Below are 24,211 nucleotides of genomic sequence, written 5' to 3'. Positions count from 1 at the left end.
TTTCCATTGCTACTCGCAGAAGAAGTTCCCCCAGAGTGATTAAAATGTGTTGCAAATCCAAACCAAACCAAATTCCTGGAAAAGCAAAACAACGAAACAGAAAACAACAACAAAAAAACAAACAAACAAAAAACCGGCTGATCAATCAATTTCATTCGCTGTTCGAGCTCCATGAACATTATTTACGAAATCACCTGTCACGAACCTGCAGTAGTGCCTAATACGTGATAACGAGTCCAGAGATGGCTTCTTTGTGTTCTGCCAACGCAGTGTGCACAATGTTCATTCATTCTAGCGCCAACCCTTTGGCACGGATTATTTAAAAGCTTCATGCAAAAAAAAAAAAAAAAAAGTTACTTTTTTTGTTTGATTTTGGCGTCAGGAGCGCAAAGAAGCCACATGGCGAGCCAAGCCAAGCTAAATAGGCAGGGAATGCTGCAAAGCACTATGGCGGTGCACTCGCAAGCGACTGCTGCTTGAGATTTCCCTCTAGCATACATTAGTAAGAAACTATCAGCCAAACTGTATCTTCTGAATTGTTGGTGTTTCTTCTTTTTTTTTTTTTTTTGCAGAAACTGGCGCCTGTAGTGTCCGCCGACTCACCTTTTTGATGTCCTCGAGGGACCGTCCATGTGTGTTCCTTCGGTGGCACTCCTCAGGGTCCAAGCACTCGGGCTCACACATGTACACCTGGAAGCCGTGCGTACGGGCATAGCCCGCAAACTGCTCGAGCTGCGCCAGGGTCGCCAGCACCGCGTCCACAATCACAAAGGAGAACAGCCGGCCGTCGACCGTTTTACGGAACGACTTGAGCAGGCTGCTGAAGTAGGCATCTTCCATGTCTGCCTCGTACTCGTACCGGAACTCCTGCAAGAAGAGCACCGCCACCACCGGTTACGTAACGGTAACAAGTCTCGGTCACGCCACAGCAATGCCTGAAAGTGCGAATTTTCAAGCAGGAGGCTAGTTCAATGAAACACCAGCACCACCAAAAGCAGGGAACACGGTCGGGTCGTGATCAGAGGATGACGATTTGGGCAGTTGAAATTCCCCAGTGCTTCAGTGACCCGTCAGGAAATGAAAACCTCCTGTGCTCTTCATTCCTCTGAAGGAGACGATGATGATGCTGTTAGGTTTGTTTTCTTGGCGTCAAGGACAAAGAGCGCCAGTACTGTGATGAGGATTAGTTCAGTAGAAAAATGAAGTAGAGACTATATATAATAGTAGGTTACAAAATTTATGTATAAATAAAAACTACATAGTTAAAATTGGTGTAAAGGACCAAGTGAAAACAAATGTTCCAATGACATGAATTTACTACACCCCACGCCACCGTCCTTGCTACCGCAAGGACGGTGGCGTGGGGTGAAGGGCACGGGCTGAAGGGCACGATGGTGACTGGGCTCATGGATGATATGACACATATCTTCTGACAAGTACTTAGAAACACAGTTAAGAGAAAAAACTGGCTCATCAGATAGAAACAGCAATGAATGTTGAGGTATCATGCATGTATACAATTCTGGAAAGTGGCGCTTTCTTTGTGGTTCAAGTATTTGACAGTCCACTAGTACATGAATGATGGGTAACAACCCTCCACATCTCGAGCAGCGTGGCTGTTTTGTACCTCTCAATAGGTATGTGTTGGAACTTTTAAGGAAGACGAGGATGAGGCTGCTACCGGGTTCAACGGAACGTACCCGGGAGAAGACGACGACGACCAGGCGAGGCGTCAAGATGGCTGCTTAGCACCCGGTTCTGTGTACATAGTGTAAATATATCTGCTTTCTATCGACGACGGCCTCCTCCCTTGCCTCCCTGGACGTTTTCCACATGGTGCCGAAACCCGGGACGTCTAGCGCCACGACGAGGTGAGCCATGGAGCGGAAATCTACTCTTCGACCGCATTGCCCACCCCGAAGCGAGGAGGAGGTGTCGAGGCAGATGAACCGGCTGCAGATTGCTCAAAGAAGCCTTCTCGACTTCAACCGGAAGCTCATCACCGAAATAACGCCAACTCTGGAGCAAACCAAAGACGTCGAGGCCGCTGTTTCTTCTGCCAGGCTCCAACACAGCGCCGACCGACTTGCTGCAATCAGCGACAAGTTGGATGCCCTGGCTAGCGGAACCAGAATCAACGGCCAACACGACGACGCTCTAGGGTCGGTGGAAGAAGCTCGCAGGATAATCACCTTACTGGAAATAAGACTTCGCGAACGAACTACAACAATGACATCAGTGTGCGCTTCAGTAATACGACATCGACTTCAGGAAGGTTCAAGCACGCCTGCATCCCCAGCCCCAACGACACCATATGCCGCTAGGAATAACCACTCGGCTGAGACAGCGCTTCAGATATTCCAGACAACTGTGAATCCCTCCATGAGACCTGAAGATGCCGTGATACTGGAAACACCACATCAGCAGCGGAAAGAAAGCCAGAACGAATCATCGCAATCCATGTCGACCGCATACGCACCTGATGAGAACATCGTGAATGACGAATGGGCTTCGGAGGGCATTCCTGGCAAAGCCTTCTCGCCTGAAGCACTTGAGAACTTCCCTGTGGTCATAAGATATGTACGTGCAGTGTATACCCAGAAGGACATTCAAAAGAAGGAAGTAAATTTAGATGCTCGTGGAGTACAGACAAACGTAGAACAAACTACACCGGACAATAACAAGTCATCACTAAAAGAGAAGCCTAACCATATTTCGGATGTGCGGCTGCGACAGGAGTGCGTATACGGCGTGAGACATGCGACCAAGACAAAAGTGCAACAGCAACCACTTCACCACGTTGACGATACGAACGGCTTGAAGATACGAACGGCTTGAACGTCCTGAGCGTAAAGTCTCGGACCCCTCAAAAACCGCAGACGTCCACGTCAGCTTGAGGTACACTGCCAAATTCTATGCATCCTCTTGCTGAGAAAATGAGCCCGATAAAAATACTGCCATCAGCAAGGTGACATTCATGATTAACAAGGCGACTAGAAGTGTTTGGAAATTGAGGGAATCTGGAGAACGTCGTACTGCGAAGGCGTACGCTGCACAGGGTGTAGGCATCCACGGTTGCAACCATCATGTCGTTTATAAATTCAAGGCATCAAGGAAGCTACATCTGAAGTCGGCGCCCAGTCTGACCTACAGCAAAAGATTTTACTGTGACTCATCACCTTCCGTACTCATCACGAAGAAACATAGACCGAAAGTAAGAAGAAAATCGAAGTTCAGAAGAAAGAGAAGGCCGAAGATCAGAAAAAAAGAAACCAAGTCACCGGCTGAACATGAACGGACCAACAACATTCGCAAGGACGCGGGCAGTGCCTTCATCAAATCGTTTATCCCTGTACGAGAACACTTCTCGGGTGGGAGAATGTTGGAACTTTTAAGGAAGACGAGGATGAGGCTGCTACCGGGCTCAACGGAACGTACCCGGGAGAAGAAGACGACGACCAGGCGAGGCGTCAAGATGGCTGCTTAGCACCCGGTTCTCTGTACATAGTGTAAATATATCTGCTTTCTATCGACGACGGCCTCCTCCCTTGCCTCCCTGGACGTTTTCCACAGTATGCATGTGTAGCATGGATATGGCCTATCCGCAGTCTAGAGAGTTACCTCAATTACCCTTTCTCGTTCACCAGTGACTGAATTACCTATTTTTGGTTTTATCATATATAACTTATTTCTTTTCTGCCTGTTCCACTCTTCCTGCCAATGGTCATGCCCTCTGAAGTAGTGCCTAGCACTAAAGCTAAGGTGAAAATCTGCTGGCAGGAGGCAACTTTTGCTCAGAAGGGGATCACTGTCAGTGGTCTTGCAAGAGCGGGGTCAAAGGATACACCTGCCAGCCATGCTTGCATCAAGATACCTGCGCACACCAGCAAGTAATCTGTGCAATACGCACCTCAAATAGCAAGCACTCTGTTATAGCATGTCTAGCAACTTGTATTCTTCCACGGCTATAACTCTTGTACCACTTTTTAACCATCTTATGCCCATTTGGACTTTGTTAAACTGCGGGTCAGTGCCAAGACAAGTTCAGGGGTGGAACAGGGTACATGGGCTTGGGAGCAGTCCTGGAAGAATGCAAAAGTGCTTTTTGTAGCAAGCTCGGAGCAGCCAGAAAGGCCTTTTGGAGCAGGTTTGGAGCAGCCAGAAAGGCCTTTTGGAGCAGGTTTGGAGCAGCCAGAAAGGCCTTTTGGAGCAGGTTTGGAGCAGCCAGAAAGGCATTTTTGGAGCAGGTTTGGAGCAGCGAGAAATGCAATTTGGAACAGATGCAACACCATTTCACAGCATTGTGGTGCCTCCCTAACCTCCCCGCTGGCCACTGTGCCAGCTCCATCCAAGTTGCGTTTTATCTATCTGCTATTCAAGTGTTCTACTATGCACTAGAACCAACTTTGACCCGGGAACGCAGCTCTTGTACTATATCTGGAGGCTTACAATGTGGGGAGTTATCCACCATCGGCCCCAGTGCGCGCGCCTCATTATAGCTGTTCAAAATTCAAACCTCACGTGCAGAGTCAAAGGGAATCAGATATCAGGCTTGCTTTGCGACCGGTAAATGGCAGCTTAGGCGAACTCATGGTGGCATTCTGTAAAACAAGGTGTTTGCTTGCATTTTTTCTATCGAACAGCTCTTTTAAGGCATGCGATGCTGGACATAGTTTTGTATTCGTCCGTCACAAAGTTGCGGAAGTCCATGAACTTTGGGCGAAGACTACGTAACTAGAGCGTGTTAGAAGTCATGATTAATGTTGGACCGTCCCCAACTAAGCAAAACTAACCCCAAAGTTCACAGGCAAAAATAAGTAGTTACCTCACAGAAAAAGCGAACCGAATTAACAAGTGAGCGCAAAGCGTCCTAGAAGCTGTCCAAGAATACGTGTCGCTACGAAAAGTTGCGGGCAGCAAAGCCAGGATCGTCAAAAATGGGCGACTAAATTTACCTCTAATAAACTACGACCCCTCATGCGAATATCATCCTGTTTGCGATAAACCACAAAAGTATCTTACTTTTGGTCATTTTTCATTCATTGTGGCGCAGCGGCCGACACTGGCGAACAAAACTGTGCAAATGCAAAACAAAGAACTGCAAAGAGAAGGAGGAGAAGGCGCTTAGAGCCTGCGGCCTTAAGGCTAAGCCAAAGCCAACTTTCATACCCGCTCATAGCCTTGATGAAACCGAAACCATAACCGCCTTGATGAGACCGAAAACACGATGTTTCAGCCAAGTTATCGGGCATGGGGCATCATTGCGGTTGTATCTAGTGGCTCAATTCAGGCAGTGCGGCGCAGGACGGCGCTGATAAACAAGCCTGGCGCAACAGGCCCAACTTGTGGCCTCTTAGCTCTCCAGATTTAAATCCTCTTTACTGCTATGTCTGGGGCATCATTCAGAGAGAGGCCAACAAAGAACTGCATAATACAAAATACTGGCTGAGGGCCGCCATTTCTAACTCAATGGCCAACATCTCTAAGGAGCACCAGATCCGTGCGTGCAGCTGTTTGTGAAGCCGAATCGGAATCACTTATTGCTGCTGATGGCGGATTCGTCGAGTAGTTATGGAATTAAACCATAACAGAAGTACTTCGCAAAGTTTGCTGAAAATATGTCTGATTTTGCTGGAGATATTCTGTTGTGCCCGACGCCAACGTTCTGTTCTCGAATACCTCACACACCCGGTACTACTATCCTGTGCAGTGCCCCATGCCAGCATTCCCCACAAGGACCCGCTGCACTTCAGTGGAGACCGCAAACAGAAATCATCAGGAACACACACACACACGCGCAGAGAGAGAGAGAGAGAGAGAGAGAGAGAGAGAGAGAGAGAGAGAGAGAGAGAGAGAGAGAGAGAGATCGGCGCACACACCTTTCGCTTGACTCGCTTCCCAGTGTCCGGGTCCGTGTCGGCCACCTCCACCTCCTGCATGAAGTAGTCGTCCAACGCGAGCACCCGCGGTGCCACGCTGCCCGCGGCGCCCATCTCCCGCTCCTTGAGCAGCCGCGCCAGGAACGACTTCCCGCAGCCCGGCGGGCCGCGCACCACCACGCACAGCAGCGGCGGCCGCGACTCCCGCCCAGGGTGGCCCAGCAGGTCCTCCACTGAAACTGTCTGCGGCTCTTCGACCGGAGGGGGGCCGGGCGGTGTCGACCGGGCAGGCGGCGGTGACGGGGGACCGGCCCGCATGTCCAGGTCGTCCATCGGACCGGGCATTGGGAAGAGCAGGTCGTCCATCATGACCGGTGGAGAGCGCTCCCGTAGCAGGTGGTGATGGTCGTGCCGCAGGGCGTCTCGATGCAGGGCGTCGCGGTGCATAAGGTCGCGGTGCATGGGGTGCATCGGCTCGCTGCGTGTTGCCGCCCCGTGGCCGTAGTCCATTACTGCGTCAGCCAGCCAAGAAGGGCTTCGTTGGGGAGTAGGAAAATGATGCAACCGAACACCAAAAAGATACACAAATTAGGTAACCCTTTGAGGGCCAAATTTTTTTTTGTCAAATGCGACCCCCTGGGGTCAATTTTTTTTTTTGCTGCTTCAAAATCTTTGGACGAATCTATTTCGAGAAAAAATTGCAATATTTCTAGGGTGACTATAAAGTGAGAAAAAAATTGTTTGTTGTTGCATACATGTGGTTTATTCATGAGTGACACAAAAAAAAATTCCGAAAAAGTTTCGTGGGTACAAGAAGCGGGAAGGGACGTCCGGAGGACGGAATCAGAACTAGCCGCTGTATGCCCAAGCGTGACCGTGCAGTAAAGCATAAAAGAAGAAAAGAAAAGCCATTGATACAAGAAAGAAATTTCTTGTATTTCTGCAGTGTGGCAGCACATGTAAAGCGAGAGAAATGATCGAAAAAGGCGCGCTTTTTAAACATACAAGCGATGGTGTATATGCACGTCATTGACCATTTTGAAGGTGTTTGCAGGGAACGTAAATGTACGTCATCAACCCTGAAGGGTTAAGGATGGTCAAAAAGAAGGAACGTTGACATACTACTAAGATTTCTTTGCACAACCGTTACATCATTTATTATTTCGTTGCATTAACACACACCGGGTAAGAACGATGAGTGAGGGTGAGACCAGAGTGAACGATGGATGGACAAAATTTTAGTACCGCTTGCGTTCTCGGTAACACCATATCTGTTCCGTGCACAAGTGAATATACCTTCACCTTATTCGTGTACAAGCACGCTACAAGACCCACTCAATTTATAAATGCAGCGCCAGAAATGACAGGGACAGAGACAAGAAAGAGGACTGCGCAGTCCTTGCCATCCTGCTGCTTTTTTCAGGTCATGCACCAACACGCCCCGCTTTCCACGACAAGCAGATTTATTGATCTTCAACTATTACGCACGGACGAGCTGAAAACTGAACGGGAAGCCACCCAGCATTTGCTTTTCGCATATGCAGTGAAAGCTCGTTAATTCGAACTCGAAGGGAACCATAAAACTGTTCGAATTAAGCGGAGTTTGAACTAGCGGGAGGTCGCTAGAATGAACAGACATTGCACCACACTGCGCTGGCAGAACACAAAGAAGCCTCCTCTGGACTACACGTTTGTGGCAGGTGATTTCAGAAGTAATGTTTCGCAAATAATAATGGCATGCGCTGGTGGCGCGGCGCCCTCTGTAGACGCGAAATAAGCTGTTGCAGGAGCGTAGTGCACACCACGCTGTTGTTTTTCTGTTTCGTTGTTTTGCATCTCTAGTAAATTTGGTTTGGCTTGGATTTGCAACACATTGTAATCACTCTGGGGGGAACTTCTTCTGCGAGGAGCAATGGAAACCAGGGGAGCACAGTTCAAATTAACCGTTCTGGATACCGACGCGTTCGAATTATCGGGAGTCGTCACCCATTCAAATATACAGGGCTGTGCCGGCACCAGGGCGTGAGTTCGAATTAACCGCGTTAGAATTAACAAGCTTTTACTGTACAATGAATGCTCGTAAATTCGAACTTCAATAATTCAAATGTATGGATAATTCGAACTGTACGATTTGGTCCGGCCAAGTCTCCATAGAAGCCAATGTTTTGAAAAACCTGTCAATTTGAGTGTGCGGGGCCTCCGTCATGCGCAGTCACAGAAATGACCCCGTTGCCTACCCATCAGGCTGCGATGCCTACAGAAGAGAGAGAAAAACAGACAAGTTAAATCGGATAAAAGCAACCTAAAACTCCCATGGCGGACGTTTGGAAGGATGCGGACACGAGTTCAGGGTGTGGGGCGTGCTGACCGATGGCATCATTTCTGAAGCAAAATGGAGAGACGAGCTAGTTGGTGAACACTTTCCATGAGTGAAACTTAAGCGCAAAAATTTTACAGGCACGCCTTGGCCGTTCCCTTTCTCGTTCCTGTAAAATTTTTGCGCTTAAGTTTCACTCATGGAAATCATTTCTGATGTCAGAAGTCACTGCCACTGTCACTGTTAGAAGTCGCCTGTCACTGCCAGTGACCATGAGGAGGTGGCTAATGAAGCACTAGCACGGCCATTGCTCAGAAGAAATGACCGCATGGAATGGCACCCGTCTCTTCCTCAGTTTTGGAGTACGCAAATAGGAGGCCTTCTGCTACATTCGCTTGTTAGCGCAAGAAGTGCTGGCTTTCGCCTTCAAGCATAAAAGGCAGGCTTTGATCGCAGCCTTTTTCAAGCATTCAGTTGCTGACGTGCTCTACTGCTTCACCGATTGCATTGTACGTCTTTTGTACTCCACTTTCGTTAGTTTGAATGTTTATTAATTTGAACTGAGGTGACGTCCCCTTGCAGTTTGAATTAATGAGTTCTTCCTGCAATTCTTTCTGGGACTACCCGTGCAGTATCCATGGTGAGTTTAAACGGGCCATGCAGACAAAACACAAGTTGGGTTCATTCGAAAGATTGCCTGATTAGAATCACACTGACACCACTTTTAACGCAAACTTCGCTCAAATAAGCTACCTAATTAGGGAAAAAGGAAACCTATGATGTCATATGTGCCCTTCTGTGCGATTGGCTGAGGCCGGCAAAAGCAAACGCAAAGTAGGCAGGCTTATGAGCTTGCCAAATGAGCTATATTCGCTTGAATGTACTGCGTATTCATTTTACAGCAGTAAGAATGGTGGGCTAAACAATGAAATTTATGAAAATACTAAGCATAGAAGTACCAATGCGCACTGTTGTAGGTACTGGTCGCACTATACTTGTTTTAGCTGCACAGCAGACCGCCGCTTTGGGGTTGTCTCGGATGACACTTGCTGATTGAAGCAAGCAACGGTGTCTTATGTGATCATGTGATCACATTTGTCAAGCAAACACCATGCTTCACGAAACCATTATTTTCTACCTGAACAAAAACAAGCCAGGTTTAAATACGGTCAAAAACAAAGCAAAGGCAGATAATGGCCTGCCACGGTATGGTGGCACCATCTAGGTTGAATAACGGTAAACGAGGCTCCGCAGCACACCAAGTTTAGCTTGAAGACCTGTTCTTATGACATCACTGCAGACGTCATGGAAACACACGATTTGGCGGGAGAATCATAATTTTAACTTCAAATTGGTCAATTTCTCAGAGAATAAAGCTTGCTTCCAGACAAGCACTGGGAGCAACATAAAACATAAAATCTTTCGAATAAAACGCATTTTGTCTGCATGGCCCCTTTAATTAAGAAAATAGAAGAGCCCCACTAACTCCAACCGGAGGCAGCGAGTCCAAAAGCATATAAAAAGAAAAAAAAATGTCAAAAAAGTTGCACGATACGAGGAGGAAGATTTTCTTGCACAATCGTCATATCCCTCATTATTTCACTCATTAACACACAAAGGTTAAGAACAACAAGTGGAGGCGGGATTAGACTCAACGACAAATGGACAAAATTTCAGGATGGCTTGGGCTCTGGGCACTGCTGAACCTGTTGTGTTCATTTGCTTCATAGGTGAATACCTTCGCCGTTTTGTTGGCCAATCACACTTATTCTCGCCTATGCCACACTTGCCAGTTCCTGGCGGTTCAACTCCAGCTTTGCCAGTGCAATAATCAAGCCCAGCAATCAATCAATCAATCAATCAATCACCACCTACATCCACACAATGCTCACACTTTCCACCTGCCAGATGGCAAAGGGAAGCCGACGGCTCATTTCAGCAGATGCCTGCATGGTCGACACATATTTAAACGGCAAACTTGACGTGCCAAACAAATAGCGACTGCTTGATGCACTGGAGGCGATTTGTGCGCACACCTAAGATACCGCACTTATTCGATTATAAGGCGACGTTGCAGTTTGGAGAGTCAAAAAAGAAAAAAAAGTATATTTCTGGGGTTCGAGTATAAGGCGGGGCATGACTGAGACCGGATATTGGAAAAAAAAGAAAAAAAAAAGAAAAAAAACCTAGCCTTATATTCGAATAAATACGGTACAGTTGGGTACGTCGAGAGGCGACAAAGGAATACTGCTTGTCCTGTTTACCGCGCAGTCGAGGGTTTGACGGCATACCGCCTGGTTAGGAAACACAGTTGAAGCAGTTTACCGATCACTGACCAAAGTAAAAAAAATATACAAATGCCGTTTTGGCGGCACTATGGCTAAGGGAGGCATAGGGCTCCCAAAACATCACTTTCGTCAGTGACCAGTAAACTTCCTCAACCATGTTCACTGTCCTCCATGTTTTCACGAACTTTTTTTGTTCCTGGTTGCTTGCTTTGGCTTCACACCCCCCCCCTTCAAGTCACCCGATATGGAACAAACGATGGACAGCGTTACTCTGCCAGGGCAGGGAATTGGCCACTCTGGGCGCCAGTACTTACCTCTAGGCTCCATTTTCTTTTCAGACTCGGCGCTCTTTCCGTGGCCATAGTCAAACGACTCAAACTTTGTTCCTGCGAAAACGGGAAGATGTGGTTGGAAAGGGGGAGCAACCGTAGTTGCTTCGCTGTCGCACCAGCGCTACTATCTAGTTCGGCGGCTAGCATACATCTAGTGTCGCTAGATGTATACGCATCGTCCCGTACTGCGACAGGACCCCGCAGGGCTACCGCACATTCGGCTGGTAAAGGATTGTCATACTGAGCTTGTGAATTTACAAACTGTGGGGATGAATTAGAAGAGCTGCACCTCACTGCCTTATTGGCACTCCTGTCCTTGTTTTGAGAGAATGGCCTCTGGTACAACTCCTCGATTACCAAATAGAATTACCACGCAGTTTTTTTTTTGTCTCCTTGATAAGCTGCAGACTGGCCCACACAAGACTTCACGGAGTTTTCATGGAAGTATTGCCTCACGTCTATGAATGTTGGCTCCACAAGGCATGTGGGTGTTCAAATGCAAGTTTGCTCTGTTTTTTTCGAGCAGCCTAATAGAAATGATAATGCCTTAACCTGTATTGCTTCAACTTTACCATAAAGCCCTAGTTTCTTGGCTTCACGAAAAACCCGTTTTTGAGACACCTGCCACTACTGCCTGCCTTCAATGCATGCAACTGAAGGAGCGCATATCTTTTGTTTCGACGTACCAAACTTGACCAGTTATGTTAGAAAGGCAGACAGGCTTTGCAAATGATGGTACCCTGAAATACTTGGCCACCCTTTTTATAGAAAACAGGTGTGCCATTATGAAAGCATGCCTGTGCCTCTGCTCCCATGACCCTTATCAGCCACCATTTGCTTCACTTCGTGAAGACGTGCGGCAAGTATTAAAATACGTTTGTGGCGCGTACCACTAGATGGCGCTAAACCTCAAAGATTAGGATATCTTTAAGCGTTAAAATTATTCGAGAAAGAAGTCTGCTTTAGTTCCAATATTTTAACGAAGAATTTCAAATAGCCTTTAGCAGACCAAATGGTACGAGAATTCCTCTTTGAGAAGCTACTCATCTTTTGATGGCTTCAGAGGCAGCTTTGAGCAACCACCTGTTCAAATAATGCCTGACAATTTGGGATGCACTTTCACAATATGGCTTATCTTCAAACCCCCTACACAGCTGTTTCGGTTGCAACTTCAGGCCGGCTGCCACCACCTACAACGGTACCGGTTCAAATGTACCAGACCCTTGTAAAAACCCTTACAGCCCTGTAAAGCTGGCTTCTTTACATGGAATTTCTTTTCAGCACTGCCGAAATATGTCCCAAATGGACCTCACAGTAAATCTGATGAACTGTACACATGCATGTGCTCTTGCTAGACCAACGCCTAGGTGCCGTTCAGTGTGGTGTGGTCCACTTCGAGGACACGAAAAGTAACCATACAACAAAGAAGCTCTGTGGTGAAGTTAAGCTAAGAAATAATGAGGATGGCTTAAAGAAAAATGTCTGGAGGAGTTTTTTCCAGTTGCAATGTTTGTGCCATTGTAGCCTCGTAGCATTTATCTGCATTTTCTTAATACCTTTATTTTAAAGTTAGCACCACGATGTACAGCTGGTTGGGGGTGACCATTTTTTAGGATTTTTTTTTGTCAGGAGCTATGTGAGCGACACTAAGCCTTTTCTTTTTTTTTTTTTTTTTACTTTCCGCAAGGCCCTATCATTTACCATTCCCAAATACATAGGCAGAGTACAGGACACAATCCCAAATCAATGTTTTTTTCCCCTCCACTTGTATTGCTATCTGAGAAGACTGCCCCCACCGCCTCGTCAAGTACTTTAAAATGCTCAACTAAAATGCCTGCCCTTATGCAAGGAAGCTCTGGTTAGAATGCAAGACTGCAGTGTCGATTTGAACTAAGTTACAAAATTATTTTGTCTGCTACCGTAATAATGTAGCCATTGTTGTACTTTGCTAGTGTATGGCTAATCAGGCCATTGCTGCCTACGAACAGGTTAATTCTCGTCTAATAATTGTGCCGCAAGCTTCATTTTTGCTATTGATGCAGCCACCAAGGCTGCAGCGTTCATGAGAAACCATCCAACACAGCTGCATCGTGGTGCTACACTGCTTCTCCAACTGTTTTACAACTTATTTTTTTTGCTAGCGACGAAAACACCACCTGTGGTGTTCACCAGGTGCAAGTCACGCAAGCACACCGAGACATTCTATTCACCTACCTGGAATCTGCATGCAGCAGCACTAATCCTGCCAGAACACCCTTTTTTTTTAATTTTTTTATCTGTAGGCCAGTCTTTTGTGTCTCTAGGCTCGATAGAGACAACTTCTGTCACACGGTCAGCAAAACTGGCAGTTACTGGGGTAATTCCCATTCTCGTCAATTAATGGGTACCGCGTCAAGAATACCGTGTTAAGGATACCACGGGTACTATATAAGGGTACCTGTGGTACCATATCAAAGGAACCGGCAGCCAAAATTCCCTAATGTATGTTCTCCAGCACTTCAAAGCCAATGTTTTTTGTACAGTCCGTAACAAACACAGACTTAAATAAAATTACAGCAAACCATTCTAGGCTGGCGCGAAATGTCAAAACTGACAGGCGTCGACATTCTGCTCCTGACCCTATGCCATTAAAGCTGCAGATGCGTCATAAGCAGTTTGACCTTTGCAGCCAACTAAAATTCTGTTGAAGTGCATTAAATAAAATACGACTGTCGCTTTCTTTTTTTATGTCTGCAGACCAGTTATTTCAGTTTATCCTATTCTAGTAACTTCAAAGCAAGTGATAGCACCTGCATGGTTACTCTGCGATCAACTTACTTTTTTTTTGTCTGCAGATCAGTTATTTCGGTTTATCCTGTTCTAGTTATTTGAATGCAAGTGATAGCATCTGCATGGTTACTTTGCGATCAACTTGCTTTTTTTTAAACGTCTGCTGATCAGTTATCTCAGTTTATCCTATTCATCTAGTTATCTGAACAAAAGCGATCGCATATGCATGGTTACTTTGCGATCAACTTTTTTCTAAATGTCTGCAGATCAGTTATCTCGGTTTATCCTATTCATCTAGTTACTTGAACCAAGCAATACCATCTGCATGGTTACTTTGTCATAAACTTACATTTTTCTTTTAATGTCTGCAGATCAGTTTTCTTGGCTTATCCTATTCATCTAGTTACTTGAACGCAAGCAATACCATCTGCATGGTTACTTCGTGATCAACTTACATTTTTCTTTTAATGTCTGCAGATCAGTTATCTCGGTTTATCCTATTCATCTAATTACTTAACGCAAGTGATAGCATCTGCATGGTTACTTTGCGATCAAATAAAGATACCTTGCAGATTCAACTCTTTTCTGGATGGCATATTACAGCCCTCTACTGGTGCAGATTATGTAGTGGCTTACAAAAAATCATACTTAGAATGCTGTACTCACTTGCTTAGTTCAAAATTTCCATAATATTTCCGTAAGAGAGCCCAATGTTTATGTTTCATTAGGATGCCACTGAAACAGTTAATGCTCTTTGATTTTGGCTAGAGAACATACACCACGAATTTTAGTTTTTAAGGGCCCCGAAAGACAGCAGCAGACATTCACAAAAGGCTTCTTGGCGCTTTATAGTTAGCTCAACTGCTTAGACATTTATTACGACTGCTAGTTTTGCTGCCCGTATGACAGGAGTACACTTAACTCTATTCTTACCGTACTCACGTACTCATAGAACGTTGACCAGAGGTGATGAATGGCACAGAGTCCTTTTGCAAGGCTTCCGAATGCTACTTCGCTACTATAGCTTTGTTGTAGGCTTGTTTATGCTTCGATTTCATTTATAACATTATCACGACGATCAGGTCTGTTTCAAATTAGAACCTGCTGCCTCAGAGGTACACTTGGCAGGAAAAAATATAGAGTACCACAGTTTAGGCGGTGTGGTTGGTTCTAATGGTAGTGGTAAGCCAAAACACGAAGTTTTTCATCCTCTTTAAACGTGCAGTTGCCATACTTGTAAACTATAAGCATGCCATTTCAAGTTTGACTTTTTTTCCCCTTGCTAAGAGTTACAGTAACTTTATTTGTGCTTACTATATGTTGCTTGCAGTTTTTTACATCACCAGCATTTAATATAAGTTACTAAAGTATTCTGGTGCTTGCATCTTACACTAAATTACAACAGGTTTCGTTCTGTTTGTTAGTATGAGATCGCCCATACTTTTCAACAGTTAATAGAGAAGTTTTGTGGTGCTTATTATACTTTATTATAAGTAACAATAAGTTCTGCAGGCCACTATAAGATTGCCTGCACTTATTGATAGTCACTATACAATTTTTTTCACGCTTTGCTATAAAATCACAGTAAGTAGTGATCTGTAGGTTACTATAAAATTGCCTGTGCTTATTGACAGTTACTATGCAAGTTTACTATACGTTACTACAGGTTTACTATACGTTACTACAAATTACAACTTCCTGTACTTATTTATAGTTAGTATACAATTTTCCCCATGCTTTGCTATAAAATTACAATAAGTTACCTACAGTAAGTTACTATAAGATTGCCTGTACCTACTGCTTACTATTAGCCTGCGCTTATTAAAAGTTACTTATAGCTTTGCTTGAGCTTTATACAGGAAGTTTCAACGGAGCCAATAAAATTCAAAATGTAGTCTCCCAGCAACAAAAAATGTAATAACCGTTCACGGCATCGTGCGGACCATCTCGCCCTACTTTTAATATAAAAATCAAGAGCTTAAATTGCCAACTATTTAGCTAATGAATGCAGCCAAAAATATCTATCAATATATTTCTTTGAAAAGAAACATGCGGCCCTCAAATAGTTTTGCCGATAGCGGGCTGCAGCGCACCATTTGACTGAATTGCTGCACCAAAAATTAGATTTACAACCCTTCGTTAAATCTTTGAAAAATACCTTAATCAAATTTTCCAAAAAGCCATTGCATTTAGTACTTCTCTCACTGTTGTATTAATTTGCGACTGAAGGATCTCTCACGAATTCTGTAGTTATTATCTTGCCTAAAACTCTTAACTACAAACAGAGTGAGATGGCACACTTGCCTGTACATGATTAAGTTCACTATTCATGGAAAATTTAATGTTCCGAAAGTTAATTCTTAATGTAAGCTACACGAAATGTGCTAGTTACTAAAAGGTAATCTGTACTTAAAGCAAGCAATCTGCAATAAATTACAGATCCCCATTAATGATAAAAGTCTACCTGGCACTCGCTCTATAGGACGTTCGTTTATTAGCACTATAAAAAAGAATAATGCGGTATAAGTGATATAATTATTAAAACTATGGCTTCTTGCACTTTTTGTATCTTACAAGCTTTGCTGGTGACTACTATAGGCTGTTACACTAAATTACTCGCAAGCAACAGGAACACCTATCACGTACAATTTAGAAAACGCTTGACCCAGAGGGTTCTTTCAACAATCTTTTAATGCATTTCGCATTTTTTGTATTTAAAAATACATCGAGCATAATTTCTTAGTTGAAGGGAACTAATTGTACGGCTTGAAATTTCAGTCTTGTATTTCTCGCGTCAATGTGGTAGTTTATGGCATGAAAGTGTCTATTGGACACTTTTGACTTAACTACTATGTCTGCTACAATCAGACACTCTTATTGACGCAAATGTTTGCTGGATTGGCCAACCAAGTGGCAGGTACCCTACTTAGGTGCCAAAGGCCGACACCAAAAGGCAGCCCAACTGTTCATTCTACTCTCGTATAACATACAAGAGCTGCTAACGTTCCAATAACTATGGTTCAGTGCAGTGAAATTTTATCCCAAACTGATAAACCATGTTGTGGCATAATGGCATAATCTCAGCCTGACAATTCAAAACAGACTTGAAAGTCTCATGATTAGGGGCTCGCTTAAAAACGAGCCTGGCTTGAATTAGACTGCATTCATCTGTATTTTTAAGAGCTAAGTGTTGCATTGGTTTGCAACACGCCTGTGCTAGCGTCAGTTTAGGTTGCAATGTAGTTTACAAAATTCTTGCCCAAGGCAACGAGTTTCGATGAACGCTTCACTCCCTGAGGCTCTCTGTTATCGTTGGCTATTTACAGACTTACTCAAATACTGTTTAGGTGAAATTTCACTGCACCAACTATTTCTAGTCGTCACTTTAGAGGTGGAATGACCTTCTATTTGAAGGCCACTTATCCAAGGTTTTAGCAGCAGCCACAATCTTGCAAACTGCAGTCCAGTCACAAGAACGTTGCAAAATAAGCAACGACCACGAGATTTCTAACCTACAGAGTTTGTTTATGAGGAAATGCTGAATGAATATTTATTCTCGTTTATTTTGTTCACTTTACATTAATAAAGCAATGCTGCTCCAATGCTTGCAGCCAGACAACCTCTTGTCGTTTCACAAAACTCTGTCATTATACTTGCTAGTGGACTGCAATGAGCAGGTTTGCTGCTGTTACAACTAAGCTTAACTAAACTTTGCCATACCAAACTTGAAGAAACGTCTACTATAGAGAAACGCAGCCAATTCTAGGAATGGTCTCTTAGTTTATGCTAGAAGGCGTGCGTGCCTTCTGGCTGCTCTATATTTCACAGCAAACGTATTGGAACTAAAAGCAGATGTGGTTGACTCAAGTAGAAGATATTAATATCATATTTACCTTTAGATACGAATTTGTATAGTTAAATACGATTTCATATATGATTACGTATAGAATCAGTTATGGAATGCTTATGTTATGCTTTGACTCAAGTAGAAGATATCATATTTACCTTTTAGATAGATACGATTGTGTATAGTTGAATACGATTTCATATACGATTACGTATAAAACCATTTACGGAATGCTTATGTTATGCTTACTGCGGCCTCAGAGCGATGTACTGTAACAAAGTTTTTAAAAACTGATTGTGTACAGCTACCAAAATTACGTGTGGCTAAAAGTTACTTCAAATGCGCCGGGTATGTATTATATAGTATTTAGTTGTGTATATAGACTACACATGATATATACATACAAAATGCATACGATATGCATTAGCTTTTACGCAGAGTATTAAATACATTACATTATGCTAACAGAGGCCCCTCGTTCAGTTAAGCTTGCTATGTAAAAAGTTTAAGGTTAAGAACTCGTTTGCAACTAGTCTAGATTGTTGCAACCACATCGCTAATATGATTTTTTTTTTTGTAATGCGACTGAACGTATGTTCATATGCATTGCAGAAACCGCAAACTAGATGATTTCCCTTCACAGTGAAGGAACTTAGCAACTACTATGTCACCGTCAAGAACACAAGAGTCGTGCAACACACTTAGGATGAGTAAATATTGCTGTTTATTTCAATTACAGCAAATACGTGTTTGCGGCTTGCGTCAGCCCAGAAGCGTTAACACCATCAGAACTCCTCATGCATTTCTATTTTTTCGCCCACTTAGACGACAAATGTGCAGAGCCCGGATCACCTTAAAGTGCGCTCTTTCTTTTATGAAGCTCGGCCGGTTTAATTCACAAAACACTTCTCGTCCGCGTACTCCTCGTCACGCGACAGCGGCTTCCCGCTTCGGCTCGCGCAGATAGGTGATGTCATACACACGCCCAACATAACCGTTGAGGATGTCACGGCTGCTATCCGCAGCCTACCTTCGAAGAAATCCTCAGGCCATGATAACATCCCATGCTTCATTGTAAAAGGCTGCTCTGCCATTTTCGCGCCGTTGCTGTGCCACATTTTTTGTCTCTCGCTTGAGGAGCGGCACTTTCCGACAAATTGGAAACCCGGCGTTGTTTTTCCTCTCCATAAGTCCGGAAATGCGTCGGTGCCTGGGAACTACCGACCAATATCTCTCCTTTGTTCTTTCTCAAAAGTTTTCGAAAAAGTAGTACACCGTTATCTGTTGTCCAAAATCCGGCCCCTCATTCATAGTAATCAGCACGGTTTTATACCTGCCCGGTCCGTCGAATCAAACCTTGCCTGCTTTCTGAGTGACGCCAGCAAGTACATACTTTCACGTCAACAAATGGATGCCATCTACTTCGACTGCAGCAAGGCCTTCGACCGCGTAAACCATGATTTGCTCCTTCGCAAACTGTCTTCTTATGGCTTGGCTCCTGCTTTCTGCGAGTGGTTTGCAACCTACCTCAAACAGAGAACAAACTTTGTTCAGTACGCTGGTGCTAAGTCTCGCAGCTTCACTGTACCGTCCGGGGTTCCCCAGGGCTCTATTCTCGGTCCTTTATTGTTTAACTTATTTGTGAATGATGTGCAGTTAATTATAAAGCATTCATCTCTATTGCAGTTTGCAGACGACATGAAACTCTATCGCGCAGTGGGATCACAGGCGGACTGCGCCCAGCTTCAACGCGACGTACAAGCAATCTCCCTCTGGTGCAAAACTAACTACTTAGATTTGAATCCATTGAAGACCGTTACAATTTCATACACTCGAAAAACCTCTCCTTTAACCTTCCCATACCACCTCGACTCTCTGACGATAAGAAGAGTAAGCGAAACACGTGATTTGGGCGTTCTGATGGATTCGAAACTACGATTCACACCGCATGTAAACTACCTCGCACGCTCATCTCTTCGGACTTTGGGCGCTATCTCTCGTGCAACAAGGGACTTCTCAGGAGTTTCGTGTTTCCTTGCTCTGTACAAAGCCCTTGTACTCCCAAAGCTGGAGTTTGCATCGGCAGTCTGGAACTGCATGAGTGCGTCGTCGTCTTTGCGCTTGGAAAGGGTTCAGAAAAGGTTCACGCGCATCTTCTCTCGCCGCTACACCCTACACGAGAAATACGCTTACAAGGATGTCATCAAGCGGCTGAAGCTCGAAGAACTGCAATCTAGACGCACAAACCGCGATTTAGTGTTTTTGTTCAAGTGTATCCACTCCAGATTCGACAGCCCGAAATTAGTGAGCTCTGTTCGGCTAAGGGCACCAATTCGAGCTCTCCGCCCCCACCTTTGCTTTGATGTGACCACCTCAGAGATGCTGTCTCCAGTGTGCCGTGTGCAACGTGTGTACAATGATGACTTTCGTGCATCTTTGGACGTCTTTTCCGGCAATGTTAACTCTTTTAAACGCGCCCTGAAAAATGCATGCATTTGAAGCCGCTGTTGCCCATTCAGTATGGTATAGAAGTTATCTCGTGTTCGTGTTTTCCCTACCCTTCCCATTTTCTACACTTGCACCGTTTGCCGTACACATACTCCCGTGCACCTATGTATGTGTGTCCGCAGGTGTGTGTGCATGCATGCACGTGCGCATTTGCCTGCACTTGTTCACCTTCACATGCACCCGCGTGGGCATGCGTGTATGTATGTTTTGTTTGCACTCACGAGCGTATGTGCCGTGCATACATATAAATTTTGCTTTATGTGTACTTATTACCAGTATCCACGTTCCCCAGTAAGTTACGACGGTGGATTGTACTGAACTTGCGTGTATGCCAATGTATACCTTGTCACAAGCCCTGTCTCAGCGCGTGCTAATGTACCTGACTGTAATCTCAATTCCTTAAATGTATAAATTGTGTGTGCGTGTGTGCGCGTGCGCGTGTGCGTGTGTGTGTGTGCGTGTGTGTGTGTGCGCGCGCATGCGTGCGTGCTTACGTGTGTGTGAGTGCGTGTGCGTGCCTGCGAGCACGCGCGTGTGCGGTGGTACTATGTACTTTGTGATCCCTGCACTTCATAACCAGTCTCCATGTTTTACCGTTTGTTTATCTGTGTGTCGCCCTGTCCCTTTTGTGTGCACCACCCAAGAAGGCCTAGTGCTGTTGGTGGGCACCACCCAATAAACAATAAACAATAAACAATAATGCTATGTCCAGTTAAAGTTTTAGGATTTTGCGAATATTTTATCGCTAAAACATTTGACTGTTAACCTTGAAAATTAAATTGAAGCTCCCTGTAGGGCTTCGAGTGAAGAAAGTTATTTATCAAACTTTGTAAGCTGCAGTGCGCTTTGCACTTTAATAAGATTGTGTGCTTCTTAGCAACGTATAGTTCTACAGGACAAGACTTTTGGATAGTTCAAGACGCAGTTTCTTAGTTCACCTGCTCTCTGCATGTAAGCCTTGTTGCAAACCCTGCCTGCTCTTCCCGCGAGTCTAGAACCTAAAGCGGCAACCACATGCAGTGTTTTGCTGGAAAAGCGTTGGAAAGCACAATCTACCCCACCAACATCTACCAGATTGCTTTGTTGGCTAAAGACTGCATAATTGGTCGCATTGGCTCTGTCTTTTTTTTAATTTGGTTTTCTCCAACGTCCGTTTCACATTGCCACTAGGAGACGCCAACGGACGCCAGACGTGAGCGAAACGCTTCATGTGGTTGCCGCTTTCGAATGGCGTGGAACTACTGTGTGCTCCACAAGTACCGCCGCAAGTGCCTTTGTACCGCTGAGAAGTTTTATTGACCTTTTCTTGGCACTAAGCGTACTACAGTAGTGCAAGCTACATTACCATCCGAGTCGGTTTTATTTTTGGTAAAAAATCTCAACGCAGGCCGCCAGACAACAAACTGTGCGCGTGCTCAGTAGCTCCACGCACTTCCTTTTTTTTTTTTTTAACTTTGGCAATCATTTTTTGAAATTCTGGAAGTACAGGTAAGTTTACGCTTCATTCTTTCAGCTAGAAACTAGCGACTGAACTTGATTTATGCCGTTTTCCTTCAGGTATCACCAATGCAGTTAATGGCAGCGCAAAATTTACTCGGGAAGCATGTTCACATTTAAGTGGAAAAAAAAAAAAAAAAAACTTGCAGATAGGCTGTTAATCCCTCAGAAGTGCAGTGCTTCAGATAAATAGGGTTCCGCTTTACGATGAGGTCATTACACAAGGCACAGCTATTCCACACTTTGAGGGTAGGTCCTGCGATGTGCTAACTTGTGGACTTTTTTTTTTTTTTTTTTTTTCCATTTCATGCGAGCGGTGATGTTTTGGAAGGTGAACCCGTTTCTCACATCAGAAGCACTTTTGCACCGTGCAACACTTTCAACACAGAATTTTCTGACGTACCCATTGAATGTACTACGGATACGTCAATGCAGCACGAGATATTTTTCCCACAACTAGCATCGCCTAGTGCAGTTTTTTTTCCAGGCGTGCCAACTCCGAATGCTGCTGCTATGTAAATACGAGCTCTCTGTCACTGATTAAGAAATGCAGAACCTTCCAGAAGTCAAAATAACTGCATTGGTGCGCTGCTGAAGACAACTGAATTGGCCAAGCAAATATTTGACGTAACATATGGTGCTTAACTGAAGTTTAAATGACGAGAAAAAGGTGCGGCTGCAGTTGGTATGGATAGGCAGAACGCACTTAACTTTGTGCAAATTTTAAATAAAGAAGCTATATAAACAATGCAGGTGCCCGTCGGGGCAGCATTGTAGTGAACTCATTTGCTTAATTTTTAAACGATAAGGAATCTAGATGACTGACACGAAGTGCCGTGAGTGTAGTGACCTCCCACACTGAACTCCACTTCATTTGTCCAAGTTTAGACGATAAAGAAGCTAGAAAAAGGCGTGGGTGGCGGTGTAACGAGCTCCCAAGCTTAACCTAGTTTGACCCAAGTTGAAGTGATTGAGGATCTAGATTAAACGACACGGGTATACGACAGTGTGGGCGTAATGAGCTCACACGATGAACTCAACTTGGTTCGTCTCAGTTGAAACAATAAAGAAGCTAGACAAATGACGTGGGTGGCCTGGGTAAACAGTGCAGGTGAACAGCGAGGGAAACAGTACGGGTCCCTGTGGGTTTAAATTAGCTTCCACACTTAACTTCATTTTCCTAAAGTTTAAACAATACGAAATATAGATAAACGACGCATGGGTGTAATGAGCTCACACGATTAACTCAACTTAGTTTGTATGTTTAAATCATAACGAAGCTAGACAAATGATGTGGGTGGCCTGAGTAAGCAGTGCAGGTGAACAGTGAGGGAAACAGTACGGGTCCCTGCGGGTTTAAATTAGCTCCCACGCTTAACTCAACTTCATTTTCCTAAAGCTTAAACAATAAGAAACATAGATAAACGACGCCTGGCTGTAATGAGCTCACACGATTAACTCAACTTAGTTTGTTTCAGTTTAATAACGAAGATAGACAAATGACGTGGGTGGCCTAGGTAAGCAGTGCGGTTTAGGTGAACAGCGAGGGAAACAGTACGGGTCCCTGTGGGTGTAAATTAGCTCCCACACTTAACCAAACTTCTTTCCAAAAGTTTAAACAATAGGAAATACTATAGATAAATGACACCTGAGTGTAATGAGCTCCCCGCGTAACTCCACCCCGTTTGCCCAAAGTTTAAACGACAAAAATCTAGACGAGAGACGCGTGCAGCCCGTGGGGGGCGACCGCCCGCCGCCCCCCCGCCGCAGGAGCAGCGGCCCGTGGGGGGCGGTCGAGCGAGAGAAGACAAGGGGTTGTCTCGCTGTCCCGGTGACAACAACATACATGAGAGGCCCTTTATTCGCAACGACGGCCGGCCGAAGGGGGTGCGGCCGCTACTCGTCTTTACCTCCGGGCAGGTCCGCTGGCCGGTGACCGTAGTCAATCACTTCGGGCTCCCACGGGGCCTCGGGTAAGTCCTCCGCCCTGGCCGGAGTCAGCCCCCCACAGAAGGAGGAACACAGCGTCACAACACAACGCGCGCACTCTCTCTCTTTGCGAGCGAGGAAAAACAAGACAAAAAGAACAAGAAAAAAAGGTCTGAAGTTCTCTGCTTCGCTCCTGCGAAGAGATCAGTGGTTGTGAGGAGTTGCGACACTTCCGTATGTCCCGCAAGAGAAGCACGAAAAAAAAAAAAAAAAAAAAAAATCAATTTCAGGACCCTGTATCAAACTCTTCTTTCAGCTCAGATAGGCCACGAAAGGTTTCAACGATGGCCACGGGCCATCGGTCTGCAGCAGGTGGATCCTCTGATGTGACGTTTTTGATTGAAGCGCGTTAGATGCCTCCACAAGCTAGGTTATAAACTTCTGAGATGGTAGAACAAAATGTAAAAAAGAATCCCAAAGCTTTTGTCACGTTTACTGACTAACAAACTAGCGTTTGTAAACTGCTTCTCGCCACCTCTGTGGGTGCACTTTAGCTTTGTTCAGGATGTACCCACGGCAGTGATAACACCGTTCTGCAACAAGCCAGCGCTTGCAGCTAGCAGACGTGTACATTAGAAGTCGCCGAGTTTTTTGACAATTTTTATTTTTTAAAACAGCGCGCGGCGCTGGCTGCAAATGTAAAACACAAAGACTGAAAAGCTTTTTGACCTTAACAGTGCACAAACAATGCGTGCACAGATGTAAAGGAAGGCTTGATTATACGAATGTGTGCTTCGCATACATTTAATACATTTGTACCGTTTTAATACATTTGTACTGCCTGT

At 44.8% G+C, this 24,211-nt stretch overlaps 1 protein-coding gene across 2 annotated transcripts in view; it reads right to left on the bottom strand.

The window, feature by feature from the left end:
* Positions 1–24,211, bottom strand: part of LOC144142318 (uncharacterized) — a 61,906-nt gene that overhangs the window by 9,174 nt on the left and 28,521 nt on the right. For both annotated transcript variants that reach the window (XM_077673730.1, XM_077673731.1), the window contains 4 exons: positions 23,348–23,424; positions 10,799–10,870; positions 5,880–6,391; positions 604–867 (listed from right to left, as the gene is read on the bottom strand). In XM_077673730.1, the coding sequence (XP_077529856.1) occupies positions 604–867; positions 5,880–6,391; positions 10,799–10,870; positions 23,348–23,424 (925 nt within the window). The remainder of the gene's footprint in view (positions 1–603; positions 868–5,879; positions 6,392–10,798; positions 10,871–23,347; positions 23,425–24,211) is intronic.

The sequence above is a fragment of the Haemaphysalis longicornis genome, unplaced genomic scaffold (genome assembly GCF_048455015.1).
Source record: "Haemaphysalis longicornis isolate Haplotype H1 unplaced genomic scaffold, Haemaphysalis longicornis Haplotype H1 scaffold_6, whole genome shotgun sequence".
NCBI classification, from domain to species: domain Eukaryota; kingdom Metazoa; phylum Arthropoda; class Arachnida; order Ixodida; family Ixodidae; genus Haemaphysalis; species Haemaphysalis longicornis.
The sequence above is the reverse complement of the archived record's forward strand: the minus strand, read 5'-3'. Positions and strand labels throughout refer to the sequence as shown.